The sequence below is a fragment of the Oxyura jamaicensis genome, chromosome 4 (genome assembly GCF_011077185.1).
Source record: "Oxyura jamaicensis isolate SHBP4307 breed ruddy duck chromosome 4, BPBGC_Ojam_1.0, whole genome shotgun sequence".
In the NCBI taxonomy this organism is placed as follows: Eukaryota; Metazoa; Chordata; class Aves; order Anseriformes; family Anatidae; genus Oxyura; species Oxyura jamaicensis.
This window is the reverse complement of record NC_048896.1, coordinates 30125642-30140760: the sequence shown is the minus strand read 5'-3', so window position 1 is coordinate 30140760 and position 15119 is coordinate 30125642. Positions and strand designations below refer to the sequence as shown.

At 35.1% G+C, this 15119-nt stretch overlaps 1 protein-coding gene across 4 annotated transcripts in view; it reads right to left on the bottom strand.

Annotated features, from left to right (window-relative positions):
- TLL1 (tolloid like 1) overlaps positions 1-15119 on the bottom strand; it is a 132356-nt gene that overhangs the window by 44089 nt on the left and 73148 nt on the right. For all 4 annotated transcript variants that reach the window (XM_035325312.1, XM_035325313.1, XM_035325311.1 and 1 more), the window contains 3 exons: positions 10291-10469; positions 8297-8402; positions 5028-5152 (listed from right to left, as the gene is read on the bottom strand). In XM_035325312.1, the coding sequence (XP_035181203.1) occupies positions 5028-5152; positions 8297-8402; positions 10291-10469 (410 nt within the window). The remainder of the gene's footprint in view (positions 1-5027; positions 5153-8296; positions 8403-10290; positions 10470-15119) is intronic.

Below are 15119 nucleotides of genomic sequence, written 5' to 3'. Positions count from 1 at the left end.
TCTTTTTGACCTTCAATCAAGTTGTTTCACCCACTGATTTTGCAGGTGTGATATGAGAAATGTGAATTTGAGAGTATTATCCCATGAGTGACAGTGTAATCAGATCTGCAGTGCTTTCAAATTATAGCACTAACACTGCCAGCAGGTGAACCACTGTATCCATCAAAATCTCAATGAATTATAAATGATCTGGAAAATCTTTAAATAAAAGGGGACAAAAGATTGTTTATGACAAAGAGACAATGCAGCTCTAAAGGCTGTCTTGTTAAAATGCATCTAAGATGTAATCTGACAACTACACTGTAATATCAGGCATAAGCTACATTCAGGGCATTAAACATGCTCTCTGACATTGAAATGGTTATGATGAGGAGAGAAAAAGATTGGTGCGGCCCCCCCAAAATTTAATAGCTAAAGTTACTGTCACCATGTCCTTTAGGAATGAAAAAAAAATCTTTTCCTCCCATCATTAAAAAAAGTGTTTTTTATCTCTAAAAAAATTGCAGACATTCACAGAAAATGACACATACACAAAAGGTATTCAGAACTAAATAATTATTTCTGTACAAAGCCTTTTCAGTGAAATAGCTATATCCATAATTAACCACAATTTATTTTTAACATGGCAATGAATGAAAACTTGAATAAATTGCAGAGTACTGTACAGGGTTCCTCAAGTGCTATTGAGCTGGATCATAGCTTACAACACATGTGTAAAGCATCTAAGAGAAGGCCAAGGGTAAATCCATAGTGCTGTACAGGAGCAGAGGAAAGCAGAACCCAAAACAGAGATACCCAGAGCAGAAGACATGCTGACAGTTCAGGAGAATCCAAGTGTTTTGCTCTTAGAGCAAAAGAGCCTTTAAAGCCTTCTCATATTCTTAGCTTCATGCATGGCTTCAATAAGACTACACTGCATCAGCATACCCTCAGAAGGAGTACAAATATAATTTCAAATTTTAGTACATCATCTTTTTGCTTTAGTTAAATAACTTTTGCCAATGTTAGTTACTAAGCAAGCCTTCAGCAGATGACACATGCATCTGATGGAGAATGCTCTTTGTCCAATCTTCTCTGCTCACATTGCATTTTTTTCATTTAAATGTAACTTCAACTCACAAATATTGAGATTATGAAGTCATGCTATGCACATTTATACATAACGTGAAGTATGTAAGCAAGCAAAATGCTATCCAAGTATTTTGAGACATACAAGAAGCCCATTCAAATGCAGCTCTGAAATTAGTAAAAAGGTAAGAGGAAAACACTGTTATAATTACCCCTTACTCTATTAGAGTCTTTAAATAACCATTTATAAAAGTAAATTAACAGATTATAATAGCTTTTGAACACATTTTAGAATTTCTCTTCGTCATAAAGAGTGCAGGATTATTTTCTCCATGTTCCATATACAGAACTTGCATATAGCCATAAAACTACATACCTCAGCAGAAGAAAAGCTGTCATTGAAGATTCTATTTTTGTAAAAATTAAAGAATAAAACTATATAGCATAAAGCTGGCTCATCCAACAATGTAACTTGTATCCATATTAAATGCCTGTGAGCTCTCTAATGTACCAAAATTTTCATAAATACTTCTAAGCATAAAGCAAGCATAAGAAAAAAAATAATGGGATAACTTCTATTAATAATTAACATAACTAGAATGTATAAAATATGTTTGGGCTTTACATGTTTCACAATACTTACAATTTATTTTTTAATTTCTGGTTACTCAAGGGAAATGTTGCTTATATTAATCAATAGCTGAATTAATTATCTGTGGGATCTGAGTTCCAGGCTGGCATCCAGAGCTGCTGTTAGCAGAAGCTCTTGGGCTCTTCTTATTTAAAGCACATTCCTCTGAAATTGGTCAGTGGTTATTGAAACAGTTAAAACTCTGTCACTAAAGAATTTAAGGTTTTTCTCTGTAACTAGACTGTGTAACTGCATTATTTGTGAATAGACTTATACAATAGTATATTTACACATTTTAGTGTGTTACAGTACATTAGTAATGGACTTCACTTTGAGAAAGAAAGGTAAAAGTAAAAACATAGTAACAACCACTTACTTAAATTTCCTAAGAACTAGTTTTAGTGTATTTCATGTCAAAATAAATTAAATGCAACTTTTATCTTATAAACCTCTGCTTTACAAAGCATTTGTATATTTTTTTATTCCATAGTTAATCTTTATCATGGCCAATGTTTTCTCCACTGTTTTATTCCTTCCCAAACGTCATGCCTTATATCAATTCTACTAGTCTAGACCACTTAGAAAAATGTCACTTCAGCTCTGCCCACACATGTACCCCAGCCAAAAACCAATTTGTTCTCCGTTTTACAGCTTGAGAAACTTTGTCTTCTGATGAGCCTTTCTGTGGTAAGGATGGGGAAAATTAATTTCTCTCTTCCACGTGAAGATCAGCAATAGATGCAAAAATCAGGTAGATTGTATTATAGAAAGCAATTTTTACCATTGAAACCTTCCAGTGTTTAACACTGCTCTGGTCTAGGCCAATGCATGCAGTTAAGTTCCATTAAGGATTATAGTGAAATCTGCAGATGACAAAGCCCAGAGCCTCCAAGGCTTTTAGGGAATCAACTCTCATTCTTTTGTCCCTAGCATCAGCAAATATATACCATAATATATGGCTATTTTTCCAAAAGGGAATTAAGAGCTTTAAAACCTTTTACTTAGTTCCAGCTCCGTATATATATAGCACATAGAGCTGCTACAGAATCCTAAAGGTAACTGGTCCTGATAACAAACTCATTAAACCAAAAATTTAAATCAGTGGGTTACTGTTGATTCCCCTTTATAGGGATCCTAGAGAAAAGTAATATACGAATTACAGGGAAAAGGTCTTAATGTAAAAATTTTAATTTTTCTTATGTAGTTGATAAAGACTGCTTTTTTCTAATCTAGAATCTAGTAGTCAAGGGAGTAAATTAAGCCTGAGGAACAGCAAGAACAGCAGAAAGAACCAAACTGGGTAATCTTCATCTCTTCTTTTCCACACATACTGTCACAGATCCTGGCAATTTGGAAATTTGCTAAACTTCTTACATCTCCTTTCTCTTCATCTGAACAACCTTCTATTGCCAGTCTGAGCCTTCTTTCCCATCCAGTCTGAGCCTTCTTTCCCATCCATCAGTCCCACTCTGCCCGCTTATTTCTTGTTATCTCTTTCTGCCTACCAGTGTACTTCTCCATCATTTCCCATTTCTTATTCTCTTGTTCCTATGAAGTTATACATATGCATTTTAAATCAACTGCAGTTTCTACGTAGGACTACAATTGCAAACCTACATTAACTTTAGCAGTTGCACCAGAAGAAATAATATTCTGTTATCCTATTGAACAGACTGAAAACTGTAATACATGCAGCCTTGAATACCAAAAACTGTTCTCAAATGGCAAGACAAAGTTAAGAATAAGGTTGACAGAGGAGAGACTCTCAATCACATGCTTACTTTACATTGTTAAATGGTAGAATAATGAAAACTTGATTAAAATGTAACAAGATCCCTATCAGCATCTATGTTTTCCTTTGACAAAAATCCTAAGAAAAAAATAAAACTAAATCAAAATTGCTGTTCATAGGCCATTGAGTACTGGCACTTGCTCAGCTGATGAAAGACAGCTTTACCAACCTCAAATCTGCTTCTCAGTCACTAAGATCTTTCCTGAATAATGTTACTGAATATCCTGCCTAGCTAGAACAATCCAGAAAGCTCAGCTGCATCACTACTGCACCTGATTTCTCCAAGAGCCCTGAGTTCAGCTTCATGCTCGCAGGCCCCAGAAAATGCAACAGGATTCTCCAACCAGAAACTGCTTGTAGCAGTAACTAGAACTCCAAGTGAAACATGTGCAATACTGCAACATTTATCAAAGAAGCATGTACCTCTGGGAAATACTGATTTGAATTCCTAGTTTCTGTCCTTTAATTGTATTGCATTTAAGGCAAAACAACTGAACATATGAAACTGAACACTATCTTTAAACAAGACTTTGAATATAGTGAAAGAAATGATAACTCATTATTATACATTTTCATGAATTGTATGAAAAGGATTTTTTCTCTGAACAACTATTTGAACATTATCTCTAAAAGCCCATTTTCTCTTTCTCAGTTGACTGAAAATATATGTCCAAGTATTATTATGCACTCAACAACCAAGGCTGGTGGGTTGTGTTTGGTTTTTGTTTTTGTTTTGTTTTACACTTTAATCAATGTGATAAAAGACACTGGCTACGTTCACAGCTATTTTGATTCTATAGAATATTTTTGCCTTCAAAAATTTTGTTATCAATACATATATTTATTCTCTGCGTTTATAAAACAGTTGCTGTCTATATACTCTTATTACATATAATGCTGCCAAGAAGAATTATATTATTCAAGTTCTTTCCATACCAAAAGAACAGGACAAAAAATTATTCTAACATATTTTCTTTAACAACTGCTCCTGTTAAAGTGGTTTCTCCTCTGGTAAAACCATAAACACTGTGCATGTTCTCCATATACAGAACATTATGATTTGCTGTACTTACAGTACAAACCAAAAAGTATACTTCAGCAATACAACACACATCAAATCAGATATACATCTTCAGTATAACCCACTGATGCTGATACAAATCTCCAGTCCTTCTGTATTGATCAGGTGGTAAAAAGCAGCCATATAACTGACTTGAAACAGTTACTGTGCCTTCATTAAGTCCCAAGAGGAGCAGGAGGACTGTAAAACTTGACACGGAGTTGTTTTGCCTATCCTCCCACAATGACCTGTCTGATATGTTCCATGCAGATTATCTGTCCTTAAGTGCTTTGCATTCCAGAAACCTTACCTACAAGATTTTTTATGATTCAGTTCTTGAACTGAATACGTCAGTTGCCAACATGGAAACAGACTACTAAGCAGCTGACACACACACAAAAAAAATATCATTGAACTTGAATAATAAAGTCAAACAATTGCTAGGATGTGTTTTTTGTTTGTTTATGGTGCAATACCTGGACATCTATACAGCTTTCTTGCCTGCGCAATATCTCCTTTACTTAGACGGGTACGCTGGCCAATGGCAGGTCGTATACCATTATCATCACGGGAAGGGAGAATGGTATCCAGAAACATGCCCCTAAAAAAAATAAAAATAAAAAATAGACCCCAAAAAACCCTATCAGGTTTCTATCATAAAACTGTCCAAGTTTGATGAATGTATAATGATATTTTGTAAATCTAGAATTTACATTTGGCATAAAAGCGTAAAATGCAGAACATTAAATAGAGAAAACAAATTAGAAAAATTCCTCAAGCTGTCAAAACTTATGTAAAGTTACGAAAAAGAATTATTCCTTCAGTACATCAATTAACATATGAGCTTCTAGGTCTCTATCAGACAACAGGAGGGAAAATTCTTAGTACTATAAGATTACACAGGGAAAAGGCAATGCTGCTCAGATCATTAGACTGAAAAAATTAGTTATGAAGTAATATAGAAATACATAAATAAGACCCTATAACAAAACTCTTAATCACAAAGTTCCTATTTCTAGCAGAGTTTTAAAAGAAGTCTTAAAGTCTGACTTACATGGGTAAGAGCAAATAAAATCAGTCATCCAATGTGAAGTCATCCAGCAATGCTAAGACATTCCCATGTTCTCAGGGGATTTTTTTATTATTATTATTAATGTGAAAACATGGTTCTTTCAGGTGTTATAACAGATCTAACTCTGCTTCATCTGCTGCTCTTTCTGAAATATAAACTGGTTGCCTGGCAGCTTCTTCTTGCTTCACAGTAATATATGCCAACTTACCATACATGATTTCAATAACATTTACCCTAAGTGACTGGGAGTAATAGAGAAGCAAATTTTATCCAAATCTATAGTTGTATTCAAAATTTCCTTAATTTTAAATGTGATTCAAAATATTCTCAAATTGAGAATAAATAGTCAAAATAGTCTCAAATTAATTTTAGAAGAAGAACATACAAAAATGTTCTATTATCATGTTACAGAATTTGAAAACTCTTAAAATCCACTAAAATGGAAGTTAACAGATTAACCTGTTTCTGTTTCTCTTGTTCTTTAACTTTTTGATACTCTCTTGTGTCCTTATAGGGCTTGTATTGAAAAGCCAAATTGTTATTTTTAAATATGGTAGGTCCAAAAAAATGAATGAACCGCATGGATCTCCGTAGTCAGGAATATTGTTTATCAATATAGATTACTTTTTAAATGACAATAAAGGAACAACCTTAAGCACTAAGGGTACATACTGCTCTCTTTACCCAGACAGATTTCTTGTGGCATCACTACAGATTTTATTTGAAAAAAAAAAAAAAAAAGCCAAAAACAAACAAAAAAACAGCTTAGGACATTATTCTAAGCTAAACACTGAAATAAACTACTTATGATATTATTCAGTTTCTAGAAATAAGGTGCATTCATTTTTTTTTTAAGTGTTTCTTTCTATAAATAATAATCCTATTTTCCACCAAGTTTTGGTATAATCTGAAACTGATGCTATTCCTATTTTGAAAAATGTTCAAACAATCCTCTTGGATGTCTTAGCACTATTTTGCTATGTACTTTAATACAGGAACAGCTAGTAACAGTTTTAATAAAGTGTGAACAATATTGTAGTGTGTGACTAAAACTTTATGATGTTTTGTGATTTATCCTTCTTATCCAGGTGAGTAAAGTCTAACAACAAAGAACTGGCAATATTCCACACTGAGTGCAACTCATGCTTTCAAGATAATTTACTGCAAATCAATACATGACCTCAGGATTTTGATGGTTGTTTTTTAAATAGCATGAAGTAACAACCTCTTGTACCTTGGGGCATGGCATGTCTACTCATGGCACTATCAGTTTTTGCCAGCTTGTAAAGTGGTGAGATCAGGGCCCAAAATTCAAATTATCTTGATGTTGTCATTGCCCTAGGACTCTGGAGAGTTCCAACTTGTTCAATTGCTCCATTCTATATAGGTCCTTATAATCTCTTCCTTAAGGTAATTCATCTGTATCTGGATTAAGCGATATGACTAATATCTACCTCATGTGGCTCATTCCCATGCTCTTCCGGGATGAGCTATGAATATGCTGAACACCTTCTTTGGTAGGATATCTTTTAATAATCCAACCATTTTTGGAGACAATAAGCTTAAGAAATGTGTTTTATGCTTTATGCAAGAAAGGCTGGTGAGATTTCTAGTGGTCTTCAGTTTACTTGTAAATTTCAGATTGCCTAGTGATAATTTAATATCCAAACAAAATTATAGCTGCTTTACAATATTTGTTAATGTAGTGTTTTTGAAGTAAAATTCATGAAATTGTATAAAAATCACTTTTCAAACAAGCTGTTGTGGTCTTTTTTTTTTTTTTTTTTCCCCCCCGAATTTTTAAAATCTGTAATAATCTTGAAATTTTAAAGAGCAATTAGCTGGACTGCAACTTTATATTAAATGTAATAGGACATCAGGTGAAAGAGTCCTGCTTCACTTTTTCTCCAGACCAAGGCTAGCCAAGGTGAACAGTTCATTGTACAGCTCTTCACACCCATTCACAGAGTTTTAGAGCAAGTCCCGTGTGAGTTAACACAGACTTGAGAACAGACCAGCCTGAAACAGGCTGAAGGAAAAGCAGCAGAACTCCTCATTATCTGGTTCTGATGACAGTGACAATCTGCACAAACAATACAAGAAGAGGCTGCAGCCTCTGGTATAAATTGTTGGCTACAGCCCTTTGCAAAGGCTGTGGTTTGCATGGTAGATTTCCTAATATTATAACATGTTCTACCCACATAAACCATAGTTACTCAGATATTATGCAAAGGACACTTTCTCTTCAACAGATCATGTTATACTTAAAATGCCTAAGCATTTCACTCATTTGGTTTTTCTAAATACAACCTTTTCCAGGATAGAAAAGTATTACCAAAAGAAGGCAAGTACTACAGAATGATGTTTCTAGATTATCTTGTCTTAAAAAAATGTAAAGAACTGAAACAAGATTAAAAGTCTGCTTTGAAACTGTGCAGAAATGAAATGCATTTTAAAATATAATTAAATTATTCAGACTTAACATAAACAAGCTGTGTTTTGACTGCTATAAGGATACTATATAGCAAGGGATATTTTAATTGATTCCAGAATAGTTTTGTTTTTGTTTCTCTTTATTATCATTTTTTACTATTATTATTAAGAAATACAGTTCTTAGCATTCATAGAGAGGAATAGAATTAAAAGTCAAAAGGTATAACCTGAGACTCCAACCTTGAGAAGGTGTTCCTGGCATAGTGCATGATGCTGTCAAAATCATACGGTTCCCCAAGAGAATTCACCTCTCCAGGCTCCATCTTCAAGAAGTTGTATTCTTGACCTATGGATGATTGATAATTAGTGTCTCTGTAATATCTCTTTTTGTGAAGATCAAAAAACAAACAGGAAAAGAAAAACATCAAAGATACTAACCTGATCACTCACAGACATACACAAATCTTTTGGGAGTAACTGTGCGCTTTTATTAACCAAGAGAACAAACATGTATTTTCTGAAATATTGACACTTAGAAAGGCTCTTCTCATTCACCTAACCCAAATGACAGATGAAGTGCCCATGCATTCATTATATGCCGCACTTCATGTAGAATCCACACAGTTTGCTAGCTTAGTTCTTAATTTTGACGGGGGGGTGGGAGGGGGTATCATTTTGACAGCAAACACTCTAGAAGAACCCTCCTCATTTTATATTCCCTAGACTGGATACTAAAGTGACTTCGCTTCCACGAATGCTACCATCAGAGCAGACACGTATTTCAAATACTAGAAACTGACATTTTCAAGAGTCTAGCTCTTACAACTCAACAAAAGCAGAACAAAAACACGATACTTAGTTCATAATTTCAGACCAGGAATTCTTTGTCTTAATCATGTATACAGAGAAGCAAAGCACCCCGTAATCCAATTCATATTGGTATCTTACCTAAATAAATAAATAATAAACAATAAATAATAAATTAAATGAATATTATATTAATGTTGTTTTATATATTAAATTATTATTAAATAATAAAGAAAAACCCTACAGTAGCATTAACATTATTAATCAAGTTCATTTGCATAATATGACAAAAAACAACTGCCTTAGTGGTGATGAATTCCTTCTCTCATTTAGTAATCCTCAAGCTGACATCACACCACAAGAAGTGGTTTCAGCCAGAAGCTGGAGAGACAACTGAAAGAAGAGAGCAGGAGGCTAAGGATGACACTGCAGTAGATTTTCCCCATCACGGAAAAAGCCTAAAGGATAAGCACTTAACAGAATCTATGCAAGTTGGTGAGAGAGAGAACAGATGGAAAGCTTGGATGCGGGGAGCCTTTCAGGACATCAGAGATGCACAGAAGTCTGCATCAGCTGCAAGATTTTGCCCAAGTTCTGAGGTGGCAGAAGGTCTATTGCACCTCATATCTACTTTGTTTTCAAACAGTTTCTATAGGAACAGAAAAATACTCCAAGCTATCACTGGATATTTTCTTGCTTCAGCTTCACACCTTCCTGAACCTTCAGAGAATTACCACAGGTAAAAATCAGTGTTTCAAAAGACTGTGTATAATTATGAACAATGCAAATTAAACATGCCTAGCTTCCTTCCAGCTTGCCACATGACTCAAGAGCAACTACAACATCTAGACTGACAAACAGATAACAGTCAGTTTCGCACTCTTGGGTTCTTCAGAAGCCTTGCCTTGAGGACACCAAGGACACCAAAGCAGCAGGCTCTGAAGGGACATGGAAACTACGGCAACAGTGCCTCTCTGTCACAGATTCTGTGTTCGGCTTTCATTCCAAATCTCAACCTTCTGGACAGATAAACAGTTATCAACATGTTTCTAGTTATCATTCAGTAAAGACTATGAAACCAAAGACATTTCTCAACCACAGAAAAATTATTTAAAAGGGCTTCAATAGTAACAGTTTTCTTCAAAGTTTCTGAATCTGATTACCATTTCTCTCCTTCTAGCCATATTTAGTCATATTTAATGACTTGCAACTTGGCCAGACCTTTAGAAAAGATAGTTTTAGTTGCAGTATTTCATTTTTAACTCAGCTTGGGATCAGTTTAGCTAAGAGGACTACCAGAAAAATGCCTATTTTTGCTATTGTTACAGAGCACTCCGTTTTAAGAAACTCAAGCAAGTAAAGGAAACAGCAAAAGCAATTTTTATTATTTTTTTTATTTTTTCAAAATATTTATCAGAATATCTCACCCGGCTGGATGTTTTCTCTAATGATGGTGACGTGGTCATCTCGGTCTGGCCGTGTATGTTCATGCCAAAAACCTATAACATGACCCAGTTCATGGACAACTATACCAAATTTATCACAGTTCTTGCCAATAGATATAGCTTGAGGACCATTTCCCCTTCGACCCACATAAGAACAGCACCTGTAATTAAAACACAAACAGATGAAAGTTTTCATGCATATTTCTACAAACCATTTAGGAAATGCAGTTAAAATCTGTGAAAAAAAAAAAAAAGAAGTTTATTTTTAAAACAATCAGCAAAACAATACACCATGAAGTTTCTGCAGTCTCTCAAACTCTAGAACTAGTGCAGGAACAACTTACTATTTAGTGTTCCTAATAAAAATACACCTGTGCATGATTTATTATTTTTATTTATTCAAGGTCTTCTATAAGATGCTAGTTGTGATCAACAGAATTTTCACATGTGATCTTGTATTTCAGAATAATACAGGAATGTATTTGCACTCAAAGAATTAACAAAGTTCACTGGAAGTACCATCTCATCCATATACTCCACTGCTTTCTTGCCCATGCACACTCAGAGGCATGCACAGGGAAGTGGAAAAAGCACAAGATTTCTTCTGCACCACACTTCTGTTGTATACCTTGACAGCACTCTCCAGTCTTGGTCACTCAGGTCCAATACGTTTGCTTTATTTTGATCTGAAAAGTCACCCTACTTTATTAATTCTGTTTATAAAATGATACAAGTGAAACAGTAGTCCGTTAAACGACTCAGTTCACATACGTTAGCATGCAGTTGAAAATACAGTAGGAAGAGATATTAAATCCTGGTGTGACACAGAGCGCACTCTCCACATTTTCTGTTCCTCTCGCTATGGGTGATGTACAACTGTAGCAACTCTGTACCAGGAGGTTGAATGCTCTGAATATTAGCAATCCATTTCTTCTCCTACTCCTCTTTTTAGGAACTTAAATCATAGAAATTAAGGGGAAAAAAAAAATGCTTCATAACTACTCCAATGTTTCATTCCTCTTCTGCTGTAGTTTCATGATTCCAGTGGAAACTTAAGGAACAAGGATCCCCTTTTCAGCATTCATACTGTCAACATATATCTGAGAAGTTTGCTTCCTTTTTCATTAGAAAATAAGTCTGCTGACTATGACAGCAAAATAGAGAATCAAGAGTAAAACAAATACTGAAGAAATGGAAGACAATCTGAAATTTAACAATCTGAAATTGTGATTCTCTTTCACGTCGGAAAATCTTAAGTATTTCAAAGCCAACATTATATTCCTTAATAAGAGTCTGATTTCCCATCCCTTCTCCATAATTCTGCAGTCTGTCAGGTGGAACAGAATTGTGCTGAACAAAAGTTCACCTCCACTTCCTCCCACTTAAAAAAAAAAAAAAGAAAAGAATACATCTGATGCAACATTTATGTAGTATTTGGTCCTTGAGGAGATCAATGCTAGCATGGAGCACGATCCTATCCTTTGTATACCTCTGTGGACAATAACGGAAGGGCAGCTATGGGAGCAATGCTAATAGCATATTCAATTCTACAGATTTGAACATGTGCTTCTTTTTCCTTTCAGGTTTTGTGGTGGAAGAAAGTTTTCACTACGGTTAGTTGGCTGGTAAGTCAGCCTTGACTGGTCTTTTTTGTCTAATATAGCTAGATTTCTAAAACAACCTAATATGAACATTAGAGGAATACAGACATGACATTTTAGTTGACAATACCTGTCCTTAGTAAGCATACACTGTTTTTGCAGTTTTTGTTAAAATGAAGAATAGATATAACAAAAAATGATAGTCATATCTTAAAATTATAAAGGCCACAACATTTATTTTATACAAAAGATGTTATTATAACAGCCTCAGAGGGTTGTATCAAGAACTTTGAAGCTGTCTTTAAAACACTGTTGGGGAAAAATGATTTTCACATTATAATAATTCATTTTTACGCTGACTGGTTTTCATACATTCCTACCTCCAACATATATAAAGAATAGATAATATGTATAAAATATATAACAACCTTTTCTTTGTTGGTTTAGGTAGCTCCAAGGACAGGTGTAAATAAACATTTTCTTTGCTCTGAGTATAGAATTAGGCTTAATGCTTCATCTCTGCTTGTGCAATATCATGTTTTTTAAACTTTAATTAATTTCTTATAGTGCCTTCTAATGAATTCCCTGACAGCTCTCTTCAAGGCACATACATTAAAAAAAATAGCAAGGTAGACTCCCTGCTATAATTCTGTGCACCTGACAATATTGCAGTTTATTTGCTACCCCTCCACATCAAAGAAAAATTAAATAAAAAACACCAGTGCCTGTATTTCCATAATCTATATAAACTGTATTAATCCAGTATGTACAATCCAGTATGTACAATATTTGATATAGAATTATTATTATTAGTGCTGATATAAATAATGGTAGGGGAAATACTACCTTAATATACACACTAAAAATACAGCATAGGTGATAAAATTGAGCAACAAAGAGCAGAAATAAGATTAAAATAAAATGCTAGAGCAATCATACGTTTTATCTGATGACTCCACAGTGGACTTCACCTTTGTACTTTATACGCTGACATGGTTCTGCTTAACATATTTTTCAGACTCCATGTTTGCAGAATAAATATGGCAACATTGAATAAGTAAACATGATTAAAGCATGACAATATTTTCAATGTTGTTATTACCTGGGGTTTAATCTTTTACTAGTCACCCAACTTACTTGAATAGCTTTCTATTAGAATAAGGAAATTACCAAAGTTCATACTCTCTCTTATTCACTCAGGACAAGCTTTAGATCCTAAAAGAAATTTGTTGTTTTTAAATCTTTCACACACTGTTATTTACTGTCCCATCCTATTACAGAGGGAATGCTGGAGGACACAGTTTGCATTCTGAGTCCAAGGTAGCAGGATGTGCAGTAACTTCATTCTCAGAAAACTTCATTCATTTAAAAGGACATTAAAGAACTTCTGTCCTCAGTACCAAATTCCCAATTCATTGCCATAGGCAGTTATTGTATGTACGCCAAATTAATCTGTCAGTCTTAGGCCTCAGACTTCAAATCTTTTTAGAAAACATTGATCCTTAGCTTTGAATGCCTTGAAAGTAAGGACTACAATATGGGATTTGCCTTGGCAGTCTACAGGAAGCCATGGCAGAAAACAAAAATCAATCAGAGGAAGTAATCCACATTCTGTGAGAGCATTTCACCATTTCCTTATCAATTGAAATTAATGAGCTAAGGCTCTCTGCCTTTGTTAAGGTCATGCACATCATTATGGTAATTATGCTATATGGGTCTTGGGCAAAGAGAGATAATGAACTGACAGTGCTTGATGGTTGCTTTACATATAGAAAAGCATAAAACGCCTATAATCTATGAAAATTCTAAGTTGGGATAAAATATACAATTTGGATAAAATTCTACTGATTCTTGCTTAATTCAGGTTGGAAGGGACCTCTACAGGTCTTTAGTTCAAGCTCCTGCTCAAAGCAGGTCAGATAATACAAGCCAGACCACAGCTGGTCAGATCTTTATCCAGCTGACTCTTGAAAACCTCCAAGGACAGAAACAACACAGCTTCTCTGAGCAATCAGCTCCCATGTGTGTCTGCAGCCTTTCACTGAGTATCCCTTTAGGATACAGGGCACTTAGAAGAAAGTGTTCTAACATTGAACACCTAAGGCCCAGCACACTTAGAATTGTTTTAATGCTGGCCTGTGTTGTGGTTTAACCCGGCTGGCAGCTAAACACCACACAACCGTTCGCTCACCCTCCCCCCTCCCTCTCTGGGATGGGGGAGAGAAACGGGAAAGTGAAGCCTGTGAGTTGAGATAAAGACAGTTTATTAAGATAGAAAATAATAATGATAATAATAATATGTACAAACAAGTGATGCACAATGCAATTGCTCACCACCCGCTGACTGATGCCCAGCCCAACCCCGAGCAGCCGGCCCCCCACCCCGGCTAGCCACCCCTATATATTGTTCAGCATGACGTCAGATGGTATGGAATACCCCTTTGGTCAGTCTGGGTCAGCTGTCCTGGGTCTGTCCCCTCCCAGCTCTTGCTGCACCCCCAGCCTGCCCGCTGGCAGGACAGAGTGAGAAGCTGAAAAGTCCTTGGCTTAGTATAAGCAGTGCTCTGCAGCAATTAAAACATCAGCATGTTATCAGCACTCTTCTCATCCCAATCCAAAACATAGCACCCTACCAGCTACTAGGAGGAAAAATAACTGTCCTAACTGAAACCAGGACAGCCTGTCCCTTCTTGTCCTAAATACTCAGACATATATGCCCACATATAGAACATGTATATGTATGTTTCCATGTATTTGCATTTGAAAGGAAACTATAAAATATTTATGTTTAGAAAGAATATTTTTTAAAAGTCATTTGCATATGGCGATTTCCTTAGAATGCTTACTTAACAGATTTCAAGTTATTCCCAGAAAATATAAAAGTTGAGCTTTTTTTTTTTTTTTTTTTACATTCCAACAAAAATTAGAATACTGAGGCTTAAAATCAGTACACACTCATAAGGGGTCATGAGGATTTGTTCAGCTGAGTATCATGTCAAGCACATAAGATTCATCCAATTAAACCACTAGATTCTAGTCACTGCTCTGAGATAAAGGGTACAAAAAAATAAATATATCTATGAAAGAAATTAATTTGCAATATCTAGGGTTTAACCCCAGGTGTGTTTGGCAAAAGGCCAAGACTTTTCTGTGCTTTATGAGCACTTCTCATGCTCCTTAAATTAAGTCAACTGGCAGACTTTAAAGCTC